At 36.4% G+C, this 24,345-nt stretch overlaps 1 protein-coding gene across 1 annotated transcript in view; it reads right to left on the bottom strand.

Annotated features, from left to right (window-relative positions):
• wwc1 (WW and C2 domain containing 1) overlaps window positions 1–20,542 on the bottom strand; it is a 100,077-nt gene extending 79,535 nt beyond the window's left edge. Inside the window, exon 1 of the mRNA XM_030154742.1 lies at window positions 19,561–20,542. Coding sequence (XP_030010602.1) covers window positions 19,561–19,679 — 119 coding nt within the window. The 5' untranslated portion in view covers window positions 19,680–20,542. The remainder of the gene's footprint in view (window positions 1–19,560) is intronic.
• Window positions 20,543–24,345: the final 3,803 nt, after the last annotated feature.

The following is a 24,345-nucleotide window of genomic DNA, read 5'->3' as shown; positions in this document are numbered from 1 at the left end:
TTTTTCACACCTTTTCAGCACTTTTTTTTCACTTTAACAGAAACGTTGATGTGTTCAAGGTTACGCTTTAAAACTGCACCAAACATATGTTATAAAATTTACTTATATTTATTTTCAATGACAATCAGAATTAAATGCATCTTACATAAAGGCTACACTTTTACTTAAAATCGCATTAATTCAACCTGTCATTTCTTACTCTAAGACAGAACTGTGAATGTAGTACAATATTTGAGTTAATATCACGCTTCAGGAAGTTTTATTTGCTCTGAGTTTTATTTAGTCTTTCAGTTTCTCAGTTTATGTTCTTTTGAGGTTTTTATTTATTTATTCATGTATTTTAAATCTAGCTTTCATCTAAGTTTGAGTTTTTCTGATTTTTATAATGAGGAGAGTCTTGATGTATTAATACTGAAAAAGGCCGGATGAAAGACTGCATGGTATCAAATGTGATTTACTAAACATAGACATTTTATTTTGTTCACCATCATTCATTATCAGAGGAGGAATACAAGGCTGATTTTAGGGCGAGGACAAGGGTGTCACAGATGGACAGCCCATTACTTTTTGATTCATAACTTTTGAACCAGACAAGTTTAAGACAAATATTCCACATAATTGTAAAGGTCTAAATGCCATCTTAGACATACTCAAAGGGCAAAATTTAGTTTCAAATATTTTCAAATAAAAAAATATCAAAAACTACTGCGTCACGGATGGACAAAAAATTAATGTCTATTTTTTTGCAAGAATTACAAAGTTCTCCAAAGTGAAGTTCCTCTGACATTTTCATCCTAAAATGCATTCAGTGTATACCTTAAACCCCCTATTTCCCAACCGAATAATTGGTTAGAGGAAAAAAAATATTTGATCATACCTTAATAGAAAGAGTTTTGACAAATGGCAGCATTACGAATTGACAACAAAAGTAAATATCAAATTAAACATTTTTTATTTCAATTATCAATATCATATACATTTTTTACAATATTTACAACCTACAAATAACATTAACATATTCAAATGTATTTTGCATAGATATATGCATTTATTAATTTTAGAAACGGTGTGTTTAGAATATGACATAAATAATATAATTGTCAAATATCAATGTATTTGGAATAAATTTAGTTTATTTATGAGTTTATAAAATGAACCCAGAATGACGGCACAAACCTGTGTCACTTTGCAAACAGTCACACTCATAAAACTCCTCAAATTTTTTTTTCACAAATTCTTTCTCATTTCAGAATACATTTTCATGAAAATATAAGTAATTACCTACCCAAAACTATAAGTTTGGTGTAGATTATTGTAATTAAACTTTTTGACCAGATGTTAAGCTTCTTTTGACTTCGCCTTTTACCTGACACTCTCTTTCATTTTATTTCATGTTTGTTCACTGTAGTTTTTATTGTGCTTTTTATGTCACTTTTGTTTTTAATTGTATTTCAGTTAGCATAATTTTTTTCACTTTTAGTTTCATTTTTGTTCATTAAAATACCTCTGGTGTGTTCAGAGTTGGTGTGCATTTATTCATTTGATTTAAAATGACGTATCACTGTTTTTTTCCTATTTACACGGACTTCTCATCCATCCACGGCTACCCATCAGCTCTAACTTCCCAAATCCCAATTTTTTGCAGTGTTGACTACATATGCTACAGCGCAGTGTGACTTTAAGCATTTATCTCTCATGTTTCACCCACAGATATTACTTTTCACCGGCACAGTGATGATACAGCTGATCAACACACCCGTTTGTTTGCATATCACTCATATCATGCTCCATGATCACGAAATATGATTATGTGTTTATGAGACAAGTAGGTTGAATTCTTGGGGATTGTTTGTGCGAATCAGCTGTGGATTCATTGTGCGTTATCGTGGTTGGCAAACTATCGAACATGTTTATTGGTGCAGACAACCAGTCGTAGTGCTCAGTTAGGATTTCTTCCTCAGATTCAACTTTTTAGTTTAGTTAATCATATTATTATTTTATTAATGTGGCCAATTCCAGACTCCAATGTGAAACGGTCCTGAAGTGAACATGAACAAAAGCTACCGTAAGAATGATCAAACTGATTGTGCAGTGACGAGGTTCCTGTCACTGTTTGACTATTATACATGATTTGCATTCAGATTACTGTTATATTAATGTCAGGGTTTATACACAGTTTTCGTGGTCAAATTCAAGCACTTTCAAGGGTCATTTCCAATTTTTTCCTCATCACTGAGATAAAATACATATCTAAAGGAATACATATACTCATGATGATTTTTTTCACTTTTTTATCACAATGATGTACATTGTATTGCGCTATAAACATCTAAAATGAGGTTTCATAATAGCAAAAAGTTTAGAAATGAAAGAAGAACACAAAGTTTTATCCAAACAAAGGGAAGCCACTTGGTGTTCTTCAGGCACACTCGCACAGAGCAAAAGATTAAATAAAATGAAAAATTTATCTGGAGTCGACCTGAGAGAAGCTGCTGATTTTCTTTTTTGACATAAAGTTTTATTTTTCAAAATGTATCACCTCTCTGTAAGTAGCTTTCATTATGACTGCAAGCACTTAAACTACAATTCAAGCACTTTTCAGACCTTGAAAACACAACATTGAAGTTCAAGCATTTTCAAGGGTTTCAAGTATCCGTATGAACCCTGTAATGTGTATGTTACATTTTGCTGCTGTACATGTTTAATGTTGAGAATGGGAGTGGCTCGATTTACCGGTCAATCTACGTTCCTACCCTCACCTATGGTCATGAGCTCTGGGTCATGACTGAAAGGACAAGATCCCGGATACAAGCGGTCGAAATGAGTTTCCTCCATCGGGTGGCTGGGCGCACCCTTAGGGATAGAGTGAGGAGTTCAGTCACCAGGGAGGAGCTCGAAGTAGAGCCACTGCTCCTCCGCGTCAAGTGGTTCCAGGTGAGGTGGCTCGGGCATCTGTTTCGGATGCCTCCTGGATGCCTCCCTGGGGAGGTGTTCCGGGCATGTCCCACCGGGAGGAGACCTCAGGGAAGACCAGGATACGTCGGAGAGACTATGTCTCTCAGCTGGCCTGGGAACGCCTCAGGGTCCCCCCGGAAGAGCTGGAGGAGGTGTCTGGAGAGAGGGAAGTCTGGGCATCCCTGCTTAGACTGTTAACCCCGCGACCCGGCCCCAGATGAAGCGGAAGATAATGGATGGATGGATGGATGGATGGATGGATGGGAGCGGCTCCCTCCAGCACAGATTTAAGATGAATCTCAATCTTGAGCAACATAAAAGTCACATATGCCGCATTTCCACTGCGAAGGAACTGGCTCGACTCAACTCGGGTACCAGGTACTATTCCTGGAGACCGTCTCCATTGTAGGATACTACTGACTGTAGAGTACTTGGACATCATAGCCAGGCTGCGCGTAACTTCCGTGACATCTGCTCAGAGAGTAGCTGATAAACTCGTTCATTGTATGCTGTCCCGTCAAGCTCACGCTGATCTTTTCATCAGCCACAAGAACAGAAATGTCTGAACCTCCTCAACCAACCGTGGTGTCGTTCTGCGGGCTGTCATCATGGATTAGCCTACCAATATATTTACTGTAAACTTCCGAGTCTGTTTTTTTAAAAATGGCAGGTCGCACAATGATGAAGCAATGAAGCAGAGATAACGCTCTGACCAATCAGTGGTCTGCAATGTTTACACGTCACGTTTTAGTATCTCACCTGTTCTGGAACCTCGGCCAAGCAAGTACTAACAAAGTAGTACCGGGCAGGGGCGTGGCCAGGGGGGAGCCGGGGTGAAATGCCCTGTCCCCCCACTCCCCCCGGTCCGACAATATTTTTCTGCACCTCCAACGCATAAAATGCCCACCCACACATGACATTCTGATCACACCTCTGGTACCGGATACCAGATTCCAGTTCTTATACATAATGGAAATGCAGAAAGTCAAGTCGAGTCGATACCACGTAGTGAAAACGTGGCAATAGATTGTGATCTGCCTGTTCACATCAAGTTCACACCGAGTCTGACTGATGACATTGTGAAAGAACTGAAAATATTAGATTCTGTGCAATTTCTGTTGCTCACTATATAACGATAAAAAGAGACGTCTGAGTGAAATGATCAGATTTGTGCACGTTTGCCTGTAAGTCTGCAAAGCATCTATTACTAAGACATACTGTCAGGTCAAAACACAGTATTCAAAATCTCTCTGACGGGACATTTTAGAGACAATTGGACAGATTAGTGTTGCTAAATGACCCACATTTTTACTTTTAAATTCATTTTAGCTTTAGTTGGACCACGAGGGATTATCCAAAACAAGGAGCTACTTTATATTGAAATAAATGTTGGAATGGCAATCAATTAAAGTTCATGCTCTGACAGGACATTACTGTGTTTTGAACCTGTTATAGCTTCATTAACCATGTATGCATGTAAGTATGTTTCCAAAAAAAAAAACTGAAAAAAATGTGTTGAGTGAGTGTTGTGAAAGAGGAAACCCGCCTGTACGTTTACTATGAAATGAACCACTGCTATCAGAATGTCATGTATGGTGGCAGGTGCATTAGCTATTCAAATAAAAAGCATCAGATATGTGACACTTCCTCTGAGGGCTGGACGGGTTTCTCTCACAGACAAACAAAAAACCAGCGCCAAAATAAGGCTTGCCGTCTTTCTTCATTCCTAAAAGCCTGACTTACAATGAGCAGTTTTTCACATGACGGCAGCAGCGGATTCACAGACCGATCCCTCTGTTTCTTTTACATTTCTTTGTTCTCGTTTGATGGGAGGATTTTTCCATTACTACTATCATTTCTGACTCCCTGCAGACACTATCTTAAGAGAAAATTGACTCAGGTTTCAACTAACATTTCTACAATATTACTTTGCTTAATAATAAAAATATATGGCTTTATAATTTAAGCTTTTTCTGACACTAATCCAAGGCAAACAGAAGATGTCAGCTCCCATCAATCACCTTTTAAAACCAGCAGCATGGTAATACTGGAGGGAAAACTGTATTATTTAACCATAAACCACAAAGATAAAAGCAATATATTTAACAGGTCAAAGCAATCTCGTCATGCTTTATTTGGATAGAAACTGGTCCAACATGTCCTGAGCTTAAGGTACGTCCAGAAGTTGAACGAATGTTGAAAGAAGCAAATATTTCAGAAATCCAAAGTATCTTCACTTTCTCATCCCTGCAGAAACCGTGACGTGAAGGCAACATGGCCAAGATAAATGTTGAAACACTGATGATGGAGTTTTTATTATTATTACCTTAAAAAACAGGGATTCTACCACAATTTTGAGTCTGATATTATGCCGATACTTAGATGAAGTCAACATTACATGCACATTTTCACTGTGAACTGCTAACGCTAACAATGCTACCGATAAAAGCAAGATTGGTGCATGACTGGAGTTACCGTGTCGAGTTGATTCCTCTGAATAATTCTCAGTTTTCCCTCAGTCTTCCTCGTCATCGATCAGCTGCGATACTTGGCTCTCTGACATATTTCCTTCTTCCTTTCTCTGGTAAAGATGTAAAGTTTTCGATCATCATTGCTTCATTTCCTTGATGGCAGCAAAACACATTACATAATCTCCTGCAGGTTACAGCGGACAAAAGCTACGTTCAGACTGCAGGCAAATGCGGTCCAAATACGATTTTTTTGTCCATACGCAACCTGTATCTGATCTGTTAGACAGTCTGAACAGCACAAATCTGATTTTTTTTTTTTCAAATCTGACCCAGGCTACTTTCATATGCGGTCCTAAATCCAATACATATCTGATATTTTGCAATGTGACTTCGGTCTGAACGGTCAGGTCACATTTATCTGATCTTTATGTCACTGAAATGCGACAAACGTCATAATTCTGCATCCCAGGAGGAAAAACTGCAGGAAAAAAATACTTACTTCCGTAAACACAATGCGTGCCTGCATGGTCACATATTACATCAGGACCTCTTTTGCACATGCAGGTCACTTCAGGGTCACATTCAGTTCATATTGAAAACTGACAGGAGTCGCATTTAATGTGTAATATGAACAAGCACACAAAAAAATCAGATTTGACCAAAAAATCCGAATTGTGTGTTAAGAACGTAGCCTAAGTGCTCTGACTTTCATGCACCTGTTAACCTGGTAACATTAATGCTACGAACAACCCATGATAAAAAAAAAAAAAAAACCTCTCTGAAATTTATAATAAATGTCAACTATTTCTGAAGTTGCACAATTTTTGACCAAAATCCACCATTAATGAATACATAGATAAATAGATCATTTTTCAGAGCGATATATTAATTTACTTTGGTTACAGTTGCACCAGATACAGATCTTTCTTCAGGTGATACTGGAGGCAAATTATATTTTAATAAACTGTTCTGTTCAACAGCATCCGTCGTGTATCTGGGAGAATTCCATATTCAGGAAGGCTAAGAAGTCACCTGATACTCTATTCACTTCAGCTCAGTGTTTTAAAAGTACAAAGAGCTGATTTACATTTTCATGTTAGCATACTGCCTTTTGGGTTCCTGATATCCTGACTGATATTTCAGTTGATAAAAGCCTGAAGGTGAGATGAAACCGTCCAAACAAGCTTCCAAAATGACTCACAACACATATGGTCAAGATAACTGGTGGTAAATTTTTCTGTTGACTAGCGACCAATCAACCAATGATTGACAGAAATTACAGAAAAATGAAAACAGGTACATGTTACTGACGCTAGTTTAGTTTCACTGACGGCAGAGTTGAGTTACTGTAGAAAATATCAGTAACATCAGGGTTCCTACAAGTTCAATTTAAGACTTTTTAAGACCTTTTTGAGATTACTTAGAACAGAATTTAATGCCCATTTCACGGCCATACTGGCAAAAATTTGTGACCTCTAGAATTTAGGAAAATGTATTGATTTACTCCAGTGCCTTGAGTCCCCTCATTCCAAGTCACTTCTTACCGGAGGCAAAATTAGCAATAATTGGTTCCTAATTTCAGTACAAATTGTTGGGTTGGAACAGGTGGAACTGAGTCGACTAACGTTACTTTCTTTGCAGCTTGGACATTTGGACACAGACACATTTAAACACAATACAGCAGGGCTCCACGATACTGGAAAAAACTGACATTGTGATTTTTTTTAACCCTGTGATATATATTGTGATATGAAAAAAAAAAAGTCAGGAGTATATAATAGCTGTGTGGTGATGAAGTAAACGGTCAAACAAATTAGTTGCGTTACCTCTTGTTGTGGCGACAGGTGCGAGGCACTACTGACACAGAACACGCGTTTCAATATCATCCTTCTTGTAGCTGAAATAATTCCAGCTAACTGACAATGCTACTCTTTTTGGCAACAAGTCTTCATTTACAGTGATTTTTTCTTGCTCGTTGCTCATTTTTCAGTATTGCTACCAGCGCCTCACTTGAAAACTGATTAAGAACAATTGTGATTGGTGTGTTGCTGTGCCCAGTGTGTATCACATACCCTTGAAATTAGATGAGAACACGTTGAGTTCATTTGCCTCCTACATTGCAGGACCCGTGATGTGACTATTGCACACATGTACGTCGTGAAGTCAATGCTCAAACGATATATTGTGCAGCTCTACGTTACAGCCAACAAGTTTACGGCAACATAACTTAAGACCAACTATGTCAAATTTAATAGCTTTTACAGACTTAAGACTTTTTAAGACCCTGAACATATAGGCTGCATACGAAAACCGAATGATGGAATAATGGACGTGAAGGACAGACAACAGACACAAAACAATGCCAGCCCACAATAACAGGCTATTAAGCTAAGTAACATAGAGGTTACCCCTACACAATAAAGAGACAGTTATTATAAGACTATAGTGCAGGCTTTATTCTTGCATTTCTTGCATTTACTACATTTAATTTCCAGACAAAAGTGCTAATGCAACATGTGAAAATGTTCTGTTGTTGTGTTACGAAACAACAACAGCAGCAACGTGTTATTCGTACAGTTACCTAAGGATCAGTTTTGCGGTGGCGTTATGACATGTGCGGTTATGTATTAAAGACCGACAGTGCAGCGGTGAGCAGCCAGCCCCTGCTCAGATCCTAGTTAACAGTTTGCAGGGCCTCATGCTGCACTTTGACCCCGTGCACCTTGGCAGGCAGTGAAAGGGATTTGGGATGAATCAGGCCTTTGGTTGGCAAGGCTGCGAGCTGCTCGGCCCTTCACGTCGTGTGTTTCAGGAATGTGTTGGGTTTTTTTTGTTTTGTTTTTTTTCTTTAAGAACTTTGTTTTGGGGATGGTTTCTCTTACTGCTGCCTGCCTCGGAGTGTTAAAGAAGCACCCGGAGGAGTTTCAGAGAGAAGACAGGCTTCAGTCCACCTGCCGTCTTCTACACTGCAACTCCACCGAGACTGTGTGCTTGTTGTTGTGGCTTGTTTTTTTTTTGGTTTTTTTGGACTGACATTTACCCATAGGCTGCAGTAAAATACAGCACTGCAGCATTGAAGAACATTGCTCTACAGGAAAGTACATTACAGTGGATTTATGAAAACAATCCAATTTGGCAACAGTTTGCAAACTCAGTAAAAAGATGCAGTGTATCTTTGTTCTTCCAATAGATTGAATACATAATAATAAATAACCTCCTTTAATCGTATTTTCATATCATTTCAATCTGGGTGATAAAAGCCATGTACTATTTATCAAAAGAAACATCAGTCAGAAAACTGTTGGATGATTTTACTAAAATGCATCGGACACGAACCTCTGTGATAGCACCCAATAAATACACAAAGTTTAATCATGCAAACAAACCCCCGAGCGTGTTCCCTCCTGGCTCATAAATGCATAATAACAGCCCTTGATAATAGAACGTGCTACAAGTGACACGCATCATTTATTAGGTGTGTCATTCAGTTGTATCATTGGCATGTGACACGAGTGAGAAAATGAGTACGCATGGTGAGGAAATGGTGGATAACAAGAGGACCGGTCGATTTACGAATGGCAGTTTGCATTTGTTTGCCTTTAACTGCGACAAATAACAATGTAACACCACTACGCGTAATCGTGTTGGAATAGAGTGATAGTTTCATGAACTGATAACTGTGCTGCAACAACAAATCAATTAAATCAATCCAAAACGATTCTTAAAACAGTTGCCAATGAATTCGGAAGTCGATTCGTTGGGTCTTGAGCACGTTAGTAATGAGGCCTGCCTGCACACTATGTAGTGTAACAGTAGAAAACACTGAGGAGCATGGCGGAAGCTTCGGAGGCAGGGCCAGATCTTTAAAGATAGATTTACAATATGTTCCCGGTGGCCACGGCAGCCCCGTTTGGCCCAAAACGTAGTGCGCCATTTATGTAACAAAACTTGAATATGGAGAAAAAAATGGCCAAAATCCCATGGCGCACTACGTTTCAGGCAAACAGGGCTGCCGTGGCCACTGGGAACATAATGTAAACCTAGCTTAAGATAGCCTACATGTCGTGATTACTTTAGCCAGCTAGCTAGTTAGACACTATTGTCGTAATTATAATATTTTCATCCATCTTCGTTTATCAGACCACCAGACTAACATTATCTATCATTGACTGGAACCATTATATACACTGCTAGTTTGATAGCCTATAACCGGAGCTGGTTGAAGACCATATCTTGCTAGTCTCTAGCCATAACAAGTTTAAGTAGCGGCCTAGTGCTTGCTAACTATGCCCGAAGCCATAATCATTAGTAACTTGTCTGCATCCTATATTACTTTGGGTTAAATACCAATCTTTGACAACTGAGTCTTTTGTGTTTATCCAATGAATCGATTAGTTATTAAAACGATCTACAGATTAATCAATTATTAAAATTATCGTTAGCAGCCCTAACTGTCTATGTCTTATGGTACGCAGGTTTAGACGTTTCTTATTATTTTCAGTTACAGAGACTCTTGCAGGAAAAGCTAAATAAATAAGATGGCTCTAAATCTTTTATCAAACTTAAGAAATAACAAATAAGCTCTCCTTACCACTTTTGAAACAAGAAAACAATGAAAAACATGCATGTGTCGAAGGGATTTTCCATCTGGTTGTACTTTACCCCCTGAAATCATCATTTTTAGTAAATAAAAACAATCAAATTCAATACAAGTACTTATATTCAACTGCTTCCCCACTGGTTATGATATATTTTTCAAAAGTATTGACCTGCACTAATCGTGTGACAAAGACACTCAATAAAACCACTTACTACAGGACAATCCAATGGCCAACTACAGTATCCATCAGTGGAAAAATGCATCATGTCATCTAGATAAACTGGTTGTTACATTTAGACGCCTATGGGATAATTAAAGTAATTAACAGTATATGTTTCAGGATCAAATTCAAACTTTATGAACTATTAGGGTCCAAATACCCAAATAAATGTACCAAAGACTAATAAAAGTGGGTTTACCAAATTATGACCCCTTTAAGACTGGTCAACATTCACCTGTATAACCGCAACTGGACTAATTATCATAGCTTCAGCTGTTAAATCAACCATTACCACCATGGGCCACCATTGGTTGTACAATCTCATTACTTATTATTTATAAAAGACAGAGATAAAATAATAGGAATGGGAATAATAGGAATAGGAAGAAAGCCACTCACACCACTAAGTAATGGAAGAAAAAACAACTCAAAGCCTCCAGAATTCCAGACATGAACCATTAAAGGGATTTGGTGTCAAAGTCCGAGGGGTCTTAAGTAACTGGTAAAGGTCTGCGTGAAAATCCTGGGCACTGCATGCTTGGCACACTAAGCCTATTACGCTGACGGATTTCTATGAGAGCGAGGAAAAAAAGGTAACTCACACCTCCACAGCAGATTTCTAATTACAGGAATGTAAATGAGCAGGATGTACCCTGGGAGAAAAATACGAAGGAATAAACAGCTGATTTATTTTGGGGTTCCAGAGCTGCCTCGACGCTCTGCTGACAAGTTTGTGGTTCGGGACTGACAAAGCCCTGCTCGAAGAAATCTGTCTAGAAAATAGACATTTTTAAGAAAATTCAACTAAAGATGACTTCAATTAGTGATCTCATTATTTTATTGATTAGGGCTGCAACGAAAGATTATTTTCTTAATCAACTAATCTGACAACCGCCAGCAATTGGCAACAACCAAATGTGTAGAACCAAAGGATGCTTCACTGATTTGCAGAAAGACAAAAATAAACAGAAAATTTGGCAAAAAAAATAAAAAAAATCGCAGACATGTTCTGGGCTTGATTACTCCTTCAGTCAGTCAGACAGACAGTCGTGCAATAATATCTAAACTATTCCTTTACCATCTAAATAATTCTTAGAAAAGACAATATCAGTACCAGTACCAGTGTCTGGCCAGTTTTCCCAGTTGGTTTTAGATTTCAAAGGTGGCAGGGATTTGTCAGCCTAATCTTCTCAAACAGGGCGTCCTTAAAACCACGGTGCACAGATGGTAAAATCAAAAACATGTCATTAACCCTGTTTGTTTAAAGACACTCCAACTGCTCAGTTTTAGCTTTTCTAAAGGATACTATGAGGAAACACTGAGGTGTGGATGATCAGGCCAAAATATTATGAGCATCATTTGAGGTTCAACCACAATGATCTGAATCAATTTTTCACACATAAAAGCAGGCGATAGGCTCAACTTACAGGTTTTCTTCTAGTTTCTGGAGGCTTAGACGATGTGTGATGAGTATTTGTCTTTACTTGTGACTAAAATGTGTGTTTTTGCATCATTTGGAACAGTTATTATTGGGCAAGATCAAGCGAAAGTGAACATCAGTGTCAAAAATTAAAGTTTCACCTAGCCTATCATTTCTCAAATAGGCCCATTTTTTTTGGCTTAACTCTATGTTATGGAACTGTTTACAAAATTTCGGTATTACTTGTAGAAAAAAAAATACAACTGATTATGTAACATTATACTCCCCATGTCTGTGCATGCTTCACCTGTTTTAATTGGGGTTTTTTTTAACTGTTTTTATCGGTCCTATTTGCTGTCTATTTTTATTTTCTTGACTTCCCTTTTAATCATATTTATTGTACCCTGCCTGTAGCACTTTGAGGTTTGTAGATAAAAATGTAAAGTGCATTACAAATAAAATGTATTATTGTAATTACTATTATTGTTATTATTATTATACTTCTGACATATATGTAAATGCACTATTAACTTTAACAAAAATATTTTTTCTTGCTTGTATCAGTGATATTTTCAGTCTGTGAATCTGTAGGAATTAATTACTCAACAGTACAAGACTATATAAAGGTTCTGTCCAATCCAATTATTAGTCAAATATGATGTTATTAGCTGCATATGTCACTGAAGTTGTAATGTGTATGTTAAATAAAAGTTTATTAGTATATTTGTAGTGTTTTAGTTCCAAAGTATTTTATTCTGATGCTGAACAAAGGTACAAACTGCTGTCCCCATGTCACAACATACTGGTGTTCATTTTTATCCAATATTGATCACAGCTGCAGTTTAACATCAGAGCTAAAACCCTATGTTTCATTTAGTATCAATTTCTTAAGAGAGCAGCAAGTTTTGTACATTTGTGTAGTGATGCAGCAGTAATTTAAGTATCTTTACCACAAAATGTATTATTGTAACGTGTCATGTGAAAGTACTTACTGAGACCTATTCATACATGTATCAAACATGGAGATCAGTTATTTAGTTTAAACACAGAGACTATTGAACAGGAAATGTGTCCCCGTGTCACCGCTTGATCCAGTCCTATTGCGATAGGCTTAAAAGAAAACCTGGAACGAATGTACTCAAACATGTGACAGCTGCAGCGTTTCCCTTTAACAACATAGACCAGGGGTGTCAAACATGTGGCCTGTGGGCCAGAACTGGCCCGCCAAAGGGTCCAATCGAGCCCGTGGGATGAATTTGTGAAATGCAAAAACTGTACAGAACATATTACCGAGGGTGTCAAACTCATTTTAGTTCAGAGGTCACATCCAGCCCAATTTGATTTTAAGTGGGTTGGACAAGAGAAATAATAGCATAATAACCTAGAAATGATGACAACTGATAATTATTCTCTGTGCTTTATTGTAAAAAAAGTGCGATTACATGAAAATGTTGACATTTACAAAGTATCTTTTCACACAACACGTGAATAACCTGAACAACCATGAACAACCTGAAACGTCTGAGGAAAAATAAGTGCAATTTTATCAATATGCTGCCTGTTACTAAATATTTTGTGCATTTGTAGATCCACTGTGATCTGTAAGTTGTAAAGCTGGGGTATTATATTGTTAAAATTGCACTTCAGGTTGTTCATGTTATCCACATTATTTAAAGGGTAGTTTTTAGATGTAAATATTTTCATTTTGTAATTTTACTTTTTTTTATTCTAAAACACACAGTAAGGTTTGGAGTTGACATCATTTATAGATTATTATATTATCATTTTACGGGTCTGGCCCACTTGAGATCATATGTGGCCCCAGAACTAAAATGAGTTTGACACCCCTGACATAGACTGTGGTGGCTTAATATGTTTTGCAGTTTTTACAAAGAACAAACGTGTTTTTATGCTCTAACATTGCTTCCACAAAGCATCTGTGTAAACCAGACATAAGCCCTGTTTGTGTTTGACTACTAGTCTCTGTGAACCTCTGATAATTTTAATAATTACAGCGCTCGCCTGCGATGTTAATCCTGAGCGAATCTCCCATGTCTGTCATTTGTAAAGAGAAAATTCCATGTAAATTACCCACTCAATTTTAGCAAACACAGAGGTCAAGTGATAATATTAGTCCTGTGAGAATCCATATCACTGTAATTTGGAGTGATTTGTAGTTGGGTTTTTTTTGTTTCCTCTGTGCATGCATTCATCACATTTCCTGGTCTGGTTATTACAAATGAAAGTCTTTAAAGTGTTTTGGGTACAAATTCAGGAGCCTCATGTTGCACTATAACATGGATATTCACAAAAAGAGCAAACTTTAATCCTTCAGGAGAGTGAAATGAACATTTTTCAACCACTATCCATGAGTTCTGAGCCACGACATGAGAATCGTGCACTGGTGTCAATAAAATCAAGTAAGATACAGACTTTGTAATTATGATGTGATGCAAATGTGCTGCATGGAACACAGGAAGGTAAACGAAGATGATAAAGAATCACCACAAATGGAATAAAACTCACTACACTAGCAACATAAAAAACCCATAATGCAACAGTACCTGAAATACAGTCATTTCACTAGTGCTTGGACAGTCGAAAACAAATTACAGCTGAAGAGGAAAGTGAACTCGGTTAAAATTATATTATCTACTGAACGACACAATCGGTGAAATCCCTCTGATAAGTAGATCATATGACGAGTTAAAATCTTCCACCCTCTTAAGAACAGGAGATCAATAGATTTAAAGCTCTTCATGCCCTCACTGTTATTTGATACAGGCTTTGACGATCAATAACACACATAATTTTTCCCTCCATATTACACCTTAAATGTTTATCTGCATCCTGAGCAAATCTCCACAAACGTCCAGCAAAATGGAGAACATAACTGCACTGGTAGGTACATCATAGACTGGAACTATTTGTTGAGAGAAATGGGTTCAATATACAGTCGCGTAAAAAGTTATTAGACCATCAAAAGTCATCAGAAACAATGGTTATGCAATCAAGTATTAACTCCTGTGTGTATCGTGATTAAAACAGACAGAAAAGAAAACATGGAATGCCTAAAAGCACTGTATTTGTCAGTACAATGCCATAGATATTGATGTAAGAACTGAAGTGATTTTGGTTATTATCAAGAAAACATGGAAAATGGATCAGCTCTAAAATTAAACTATTATGACCTATTTTTGTTGTTATCATTATATTTGTCCAAACAAATGTACCTTTAGTTGTACCAGGCATTAAAATGAACATGAAATTGAAGAAAACAAGGGTGGTCTAATAATTTTTTCCGCGACTGTATGATACTAATGATCAATCACAGCTACAGGGTCACTAACAAATGTTCATTGTTCAAGATCCATTTCATTTTTATTCTTATTTCTAGAGGTGGACGATATTGCCTATGATATTATCGTAAATGTTGCTTTGATGATGTGAAATTTCACATTATTGAGTATTCATACTGGGTCAAAAAGAAAACAAACGGACAGTGCATAGATGGTAAAGGAGAGGAGCATGAAAGTCCTCATTGGCCAAATGCGTGCCTCAGAAGCCAATCAGCGGACAAGATTCAGTCTCGTGGTGACTCGGTGGCAACCAAAACACACCATCGTCTCACATGGAGGAAATATGCAGGAGTCTTTCATCTCAGCAAGACGTGGGTCCATGTCACCGGCCTGGAAATGGTTCGGTTTTGACAAGACTGACATTGGTCAAAATAACATTACATGCAAGATATGACAAAACACGGTCGCCGTGAAGAGCAGTTCAATGACAAATCTGTTCCACCACTTCCGAACGAACCATACGAAAGAATATGAGGAATATGTAAAACTTTGCGACTCCACAAGCGCAACTATGGTGAAAGAAAAGACGAGTAAATCTGCACAAACCCTCGCCACGTCATTCAGCAAACACATACCATACGACAAAGTATATTTAATTAGCTTTACACTTTGATGTCATCTTAATTTAATGATATTTGTTTACAAGTTTGTTTGTTTTTTATCGATTTTTGCACAAAAGTTTTACAAAGGCACTATTGAGCAAACCTGATTTAGCATATTCTCTTGTGATTTGTACAGCCTGGCCCTGGACATGACTTGAAGTTGGTCACTGTTAAATATGGCCATAGAATATTGTTGGGTAATGTTTTGCAGAAGGCCATAACATATGTTTGTGTGCATGTTTTGCAGACGATTTAAAAAAGAAAGAAGAAAAATAAACAAAAGCTGTTGTTCTAAGACGTGGCATCTATCCATAGATGTCCTGGTAAGCAAGGAGAGTTTTACAGCATGTTTTGTAACCAAAAAGAAAAAAAAAAAAATCACATTTTAGGCCTAAAGAATATCGTCAGATTATCCTTATCAGATTTTTTTTTTTTTTTTAAATAATAGACTAATCAAGATTTTTGTTTTTGCCCATATCATCAACTTTATTTTAACTGTCCTTTCCATTGACTGTTGGGCAAACGTGTATGTCAGAGATATAGACTTGAGAAACTAAGCCTACAGTACACATGTATATATGAATGAATGTATATTGTGAGTGTTAATGTGTTGAATTTTAATTGGTTTAAATGTGTGATTTCTTTTCTTGTCATTTAATGTGCAGGGTGTTTGTTTAATTAGACTTGCATCCTTTGTGTGGGTTTGAGGTGTAACAGACAAACAAAAACTAAATAACCAACAACAAAAAGTCAAGCATATACAAAAGACAGAATTAAACCATTGAATTTAACATCTTAAATGCCAAGAGAGAGACCTGGCTGGCACCCCTTATAAATCGATATAACAAAATAATATAAATAAATTAAAGCTTCAAACTCAAACTGTCACAGTACGAGCTTAAGATGTAGCCTACACATCTGTGGAAATCATTAAAAGCAATAAATAAGTAATTAAAATAATAATAATACCTGGGTTTAGACAGTCGTGACACAGCTAAGCTTTACAATCCTTTCTGGTAAGGTGTTGGTATCACAGTATAGACAGACTGATTAATTGGCTTGGTCGATTAATCAGCGCTGATAGGACGTTTTACAAACTACTGTATCAGCACAACTCGGCTCCGATAACAGCTGATGATTTATCATGATTCTCAAATTGAATGACTGACTTCAAGGGTAAAACAACGAAAAAAGGAGTCCAAAATGCACCTGGAATAACCTTTGTTTTTGACATTGGATGTTCGGTTGCAGATTGTCGGTTGATCCGTGTGATCAACCCGTCACCTTCAGATTGAGTTCAGCTGTGTCTGTTTCAGAGGGTTGACAGAGTGACAGTCTGTCAGTCCAAGTTCACTGCCACTGTCAGAAACATCAGTATTTGTACCATGCGCTCTAAAAAAATCTGTGTATCATTTGTTCTTTTCATGTTCAATTGAGAATCCACAATCGGAAAATGAAAAAAAATGACTCATTATTTCATTATTCATTTACAAATCAAAAATCAAAAAATGAGTTGTTTTTCATTCTTTCGATTATACGCACAAATTCAAATTGGAAATAAATACATGAACCAAATGTCGGGTTTCATGTTGACATTTTCGATATCCGATTTGGTATGACCCGGAACTTATCGACTTCTTCGTGTGTTACGCGAATTGTCTTCTACTTAGATTGTCTACCATGGACGCACTGTATTAGACAAAACAACAACACCTGGAAGTTCCTGACCATTTTTTCAGTTGTCATGTCATCCTGCTTGAGAGTAACGTGTTTGCTGCCTCTGAATAACATGAAATTCTCCATTATCGCAGAATGCATTAGGCAGAATACTAGTAAACCCATGATTGTCCTGCTCAACACACGAAGAAGTTGGTTTATTTTGATTTGTGCATTATTGTAATGAAACGGATAGTTTATTTTTGTTTTTAATATGTGTATTATTCTTATGAAATGGATAGAATTTAATTTTGTTTTTGATATGGGTATTATGGTAATGAAATGATAGAGTTTATTTTTGTTTTTAATGTATGTGTTAGGGTAGAGACTGCGATCTGGTAGGATCGGCGATTCTACCAGTAGAGACTCCGATCGTAGTCTCTACCAGTAGAAACTCCGATCAGAGTCTCTACTGGTAGAAACTCCAATCCGAACCCTAACCCTAACCCTAACCCTTCTACTGGCAGGATCGGAGTTTCTACCAGTAGAGACTCTGATCGGAGTCTCTACTGGTAGAGACTACGATCGGAGTCTCTACTGGTAGAATCGCCGATCCTACCAGATCGCAGTCTCTACCCTTACATATGCATTATTGTAATGAAATGGACAGTTTAATTTTGTTTTTGATATGTGTATTATGGTTGTGAAATGATAGAGTTTATTTTTCTTTTTAATATATGTATTATTGTTATGAAATGGATAGTTTAATTTTGTTTTTGATGTGTATTATTGTTATGAAATGGATAGTTTATTTTGGTTTTTGATATGTGTATTATTGTTATGAAATGGATAGAGTTTATTTTTGATATGTATATTACTACTAAGAAATGGAAGGTTTATTATGATTTATGCATTATTGTTATGAAACGGATTGTTTATTTATTTTTTTGATATGGGTATTAATACTACTACGAAAGGGACGGAGTTTATTTTGATGTGAAACGCTGTTGCTAAATGGACAGTTTATCCTTGATAAGTACAGTATTTTTGTGTTTTGTGCTTCGTCAGAATTTAGTCTGATATGTGTAGGATGTCTGAGTTACTTATGGGATCTAACATAAGGATTTAGGGTAGGTAGAAGGATGGGGTAATGGGGAGGGAGATTATAAATTAAACTTCATCCCGCTCCTTTTCGAATGTTTTTCTTTCTTTTTTATATAAATTTTTTTGTTGTTTGGTTTTAATGTTATATTCGAAATAAACAAAAAACAAACTACTTATTTTTTCTCTTATAGTTTACTGTTACTTTTGTTATGTCGCTGTTTACGGGAGGGTTTTCACTATTTTTCATTCTTTTGGATTCTGAATGAAAAGTAGCGAAAGGGTCGTCGTAGGTTTTGGGAAAAACAAGATCTCACATTATGATTCGCTTCAACTAATCGAATAAATCGCAGACAGTGAAAAGAATCAGCTCCATCCTTACATCCGACATGAACAGAACTGGAGAAGATGCTGTGAAGATGACATGACATGTGGTCCAAAATCTACCCTCCTGCCACACTGACACATGATTGAACCCTTTCATGCATGAATTATGAAAACCTTAATCAAGATTTTTATTCCTCTTTAGGCATGAAAAAAAAACAAAAAAACAATGTGATTGAATATTTTTATGAACCTATTTTTATGGAGTTACAAAAATGTCCTCTCAGCTTGACACCATACGCTTAATTTTAGAAGCTAAGAAACATGTATTTACTGATATACTGTGTGAAAACTATGAAATAAAAACATGTTAAATGCTGCTAATCTGATGTTTTCTCACATTTTATTACACTCTAATATTAATTATTACTTCATGGAGATAATATGCAAAAAACAAAACTTTTTGTTTAAAAAAAAAAAAACTAACTTTAGTAACAATTAGCAATTTATTTTTACACTCAAACACGTTAGTGCAGATCAGGTTTATCAAGAACAGCAAAGTTACAGTAACAGTATGAATGTCAGTGTATTGGATAAGTGTCCATTGTGTTGGCTGATATGGAACTAAAACAACAAAATCAAACAAAAAAAAAAAAGAGAAGAGCTTTGAACAGCTGTCCACTGGAGTGATCATTGTGTATGAAAAGGTTAAGTTGAGGTAAAATTAGAGTTGGAAGTGTTGGAAATTGCAATATGCAGGTTTAGATTTGAATCCTGCAAAATGCATGAGTTTTGGCTACATTTTTTTTAGACATTTTGCAAGAGCTCAGGTGTCATCCATCACATACATACCTGTCTCTGGGATCAATCCAACTGGTGCACTGGTTAATGTGGTCAATGTAATACACTTTGCCATCAAAGTCTCTGGCTTCCTCCCAACCCTCAGGTAGTGGCAACTCCTTCCTTGGCATGTCAGGCGAGTCTCCATGTAATTAACTCCTCTCGACTCAAAATCTCAACGAAGGGAATCCATCGCTTTTCTCTGTCATCATCTCACCAGCAGCAAAAACTAAAAAAAAAAAAAAAAAAACTAAAAAAAAAAAAAAAAAAAAAAAAATCTGCAGTTATTCCCAAAATTCCAGGTCTGGTCTGGTGATTAGGCCATCATAGTAATCCATAATAATCCACAGATTAACAATGGGTCAAACTGGCAGGAGGAAGAGGAGGAGGAGGAAGAGGAGGGGGGGCTGTTAAAAACTATCTGCACTTGTGCTCCAATTCATTCCCAATGAGAGTTAACACAGTGGTCACTAAACACAACCGTGAGCAGTTTTCACAGTTCCAACCACATGTTTTGACACTTTTACACCCCGGGTTTAAAACTTTGAAGCGGCCTGGTGACAACTTTAGAAGTGAAGTGTAAATAATAAACGGTTCCACAAAATACACGGTCCGACAAGAAACTCCAAAACCGGGTCAAACTGCGCCCACCGTGGCTGTTTTTCTCCACACAAACCGTTCAAAACAAACAACAACAATAACAAAAAATGTCCCGAAACCTGTTCAGTTATCCAGACGGGGCTCCGTGTTGCCTACAGGCCACCATGTTGAGCAGCAGTACCCGATGCTAGCCACCCGCAGCTGGGGGGAACCGACTGTCGGAACACCGCTGAGAAGACACCGGACCGAGCCGTTCCACAGCCGCAGGAAGACGGTATATATCCGCCGAAAACTTTGGCCCGTGTTTCCGTGAGTTATCCGGTAAAAAAAAAAAACAAAACAAAACAAAACAGTAGAGCAGAAGGAACGGAGCGGCAGCGGCGGTAAAGTCTCCCCTCAGTCCCCGGTTACTTCGACCGGTCGACGGTTGTCAAGGCGACGTCAGTCACGGCAGCGACCGGATGTGGTTTGAAAATAAAAGCCGCTGTGGTTGAAAGTTACTGGGAGAGTTGATGAATGAATGAATGAATGAATGAAAAAAGACCCAAGACCAAAGTGAGACATTAGGAGATGAATGAATGAATGAACGAACGAACGAACGAATGAATGAATGAATGAATAATTTTATTCAGTCATCATGAGAGAGAGACCACATCCCAAAAAGACCAGTGTGGGACAATGTGGAGCATGTGAGCCACAGATGGATGGATGGATGGAAGGAAGGAAGGATGGATGGATGGATGGATGGATGGATGGATGGATGGATGGATGGATGGATGGATGGATGGAAGAGTGGGTGGGTGGGTCAATGGATGGATGGAATAATGGACGAGCAAGCGAATGGATGGATGGATGGATGGATGGATGGATGGATGGATGGACGAGCAAACGAACAGATGGATGGATGGATGGATGGATGGATGGATGGATGGATGGATGGATGGACGAGCAAACGAACGGATGGATGGATGATGGATGGATGGATGGATGGATGGATGGATGGATGGATGGATGGATGGATGGATGGATGGATGGATGGATGGATGGATGGATGGATGGATGGAAGAGCAAATGGATGGATGGATGGATGGATGGATGGATGGGCAAACGAGCGAATGGATGGATGGATGTGATCAGTCATACATAAAGAATAGAACACAATTCAATACAATTATTATCAGAATCAGCTTTGTTTACCTTTCATTTTAACTACATCTCTTTGTTTGTTTGTTTGTTTTTGTTTTTTGTTGTTTTTTTTTAGAATAGAATGCATCACATCTGTTACACAAGTGTTATAACTGTTTCACAATTATGGCATGAAAAGTCAAAATTTTAACTTTTTATCTGTTTTCTGTTGTTTTTTTTGTTTTTTTTCTTAAGAATAGAATGCATCACATCTGTTGCACAAGTATGGGTAAAAACATCAAAATCAAAAATAAAAAGTCAAAATTTTGACTTTCTATCTCATAATTTCAACTTCATGACATTTTATTTTTTAAATTTTTATTTTTTTAATCGGCAGAAATGGGCTTCCAGAAGATTCTAATCAGTGGTCCTCTAATGTGTTCTTTGCACCTGGTAATGGTAGAACATACTGTACTTTATTGTGTTTTTGTTTTATGTTAAACATAATTTGTAAAGGACATGAAGTCAGTGTTGTAAAGAAGTAGAAAATGTAAAGCACAAATAAGTGAGTGCAACAGAGTATGACTTCAAAATAAAAGCCTCCATTGACAACTCTCATTCTCTCTTCTACTCTTTTTAAATGTTCCCTTTCCCAAAATATTGTGCTGTTTGTCTTTTTACTCACTCTTCTACTTGGAAATATAGTCAGTTTGGGCTTTATTACACCCAAACTAAGCTATTTGTATCTGTAAATCTAAGTTTATTCAAAGTAGAGGTCCTGATACAACTTCAAATCCCAAGTAAAAGTGAAAAAGTGCAGGATGTAAAATGTATTCCGTGTACAAAAAAGGCTTCCTTGTCTTGTTACATCTTTAAAGTCACTTAAAGCTTCATCTTTATGCATCATTTTTGTCTCAACTGTTCCTTTGTTGCCTTGTTTCATTTTTACATTGTCAGTAGTGAATAATGAAACAGATTAAATTGGCCTCAGATGCATAAAAACGGAATTAATTTGGCTGTTTTATAAATGTACGGAGTAAAAAATATTCATGTTAACCTTTAGAGATTTAGAACTATTTTTGTGACAACTTCTAAATGAATTTTTCTCTACATTAAAACAGTCTAAAACTATTAAAATTTTAAAAAAAAAAAAATATATATATATATATATATATATATATATATATATATATATATATATATATATATATATATATATATTATTAAAAAATACAGAGATCAGGATTGACTTAAGAAAATACTTGTTTAAAAGACTATCAATATTGGCAGTTGAGATAAGGACATGATTTACCTCAATTAAAATTAAATATGTATTCTCTTCTGTTGTATATTTAGCTATGACTACATTGAACAAAAAACTTTTTTTTTTTCCAGCATTTGTTTGTTTTCTTGTGGAAACATTGTGTTAACTGTGAATAGGGTTAGGCAAAATAAGTCTGTACTTCAGCCTAAACGCTTTTGGTCACATCGTATATGGAACAATGGATATGTTGTTTTTGTTTGTTGTTTAAAGTAATTAACGACCAAAAAAAAAAAAGACTATTGCTACTACATTTAACCCATAAAGTCCCAAACAGCCACTGACAACCAAAACCATCTACTGATCTAAAATGTTTAATAAGTTTTGAACCATTAATCCTATCAATATTTATGCACAAATGATGTAAAATACAGTTCTTCATCTTTTCATGGTTATCAGATATGACCCATTTGGACATTCAGAGGCTTCGTAGTTACCGTGGAAACACCGTCATCTTCTACAACATTGATTCACCAGTAAAACCCATGGAGTTGGATTAATGACAGTGGATGGACACACTTGTTTTTACATTCAGTTATTGATATTTTTGCTGGAAAAGTCGCTTTTTCATCAGTTTTCTCCATTTCAGATGTGATAACCCTTAGCTTTAACCTGAGCTTTTAGGAACATCTACCTGATCAGTGAATTAAATATTGGAAAATACATGATTTACACTGAGAAAAAAAAACAACAAAAAAGATAGGATAATATTGTAATGAATAGTGATAAATCACCTAAGAAAAATTAAATATAGTGGAAAAAAATATTTTAGAACTAACACAAAAGCAGTACTGGGTCTTTATGGGTTAAATTAGTTATCACCACTTCCTAAATCATGTATTTTCCAATATTTAATTTACAGATTACATAAACGTTTGTAAAAACTCGGAGTGAATTCACTGGCTGTGAGAAAACTGAAGAAAAAATGACTTTTTCAACAAAATATATCATTATCTGAACATAAAAACTAGGTTATAAAACCACCTATAGATGCTTGTTTACCCCATTGACATTTTTTGGGAATATAAATTTTTCTAACAACCTTATCTCTTACTTCTTACATTTTAAAAATCTACTTTAATTTCATTGTGGTGATCTGTAATAATAATAATAATAATAATGATGATAATAATAATAATAATAATAATAATAATAATAATAATAATAATACATTTTATTTATAGGCACCTTTCAGAACACTCAAGGCCATCATACAAAGTTGTTAAATTAAATAAAACATAATTAAAATTATACACGTGAGTATATAAAACACATCGGTACAAATGGCAGCAGATAAAAGTGAAATTATGGGATTGAGTAAGCCTGTCTGAAAAAATAAGTTTAAAGATGGGAGTGAATCATTTTCTAATTCATTACATTTCTTTCCTTTAATCACTGCTCACAGATTTAATGTATTTTATGTTTTCATCAGGTCATGCTCTCAGTTTTAATATACACTACATATGTTCTTTACTTTTCTTCCGCCCTTGTGTAAGATAAATTTTGGGTCCACAGCGCCCTCTAGAGGTCACTGTTCACTGTTCATACTGATGACAGATTCAGGTCAGTTTACACATTCACCTCATGTGTCACTGGGTGGATTTTGATCACATTTGGAGCATTAAATCATGACATTTCTGTGTCCCAAATCTATAAATATTCACCGAGTTCAGTGTGAAAGAACTGAACCAAAATGACAGTTAAAAAGGCACCTAGAAAGTATTAATATATGACATGTGGCCAGAAACAGT

The sequence above is a fragment of the Sphaeramia orbicularis genome, chromosome 14 (assembly GCF_902148855.1).
Source record: "Sphaeramia orbicularis chromosome 14, fSphaOr1.1, whole genome shotgun sequence".
NCBI lineage: Eukaryota > Metazoa > Chordata > Actinopteri > Kurtiformes > Apogonidae > Sphaeramia > Sphaeramia orbicularis.
This window is presented reverse-complemented; position numbering and strand designations above follow the sequence as displayed.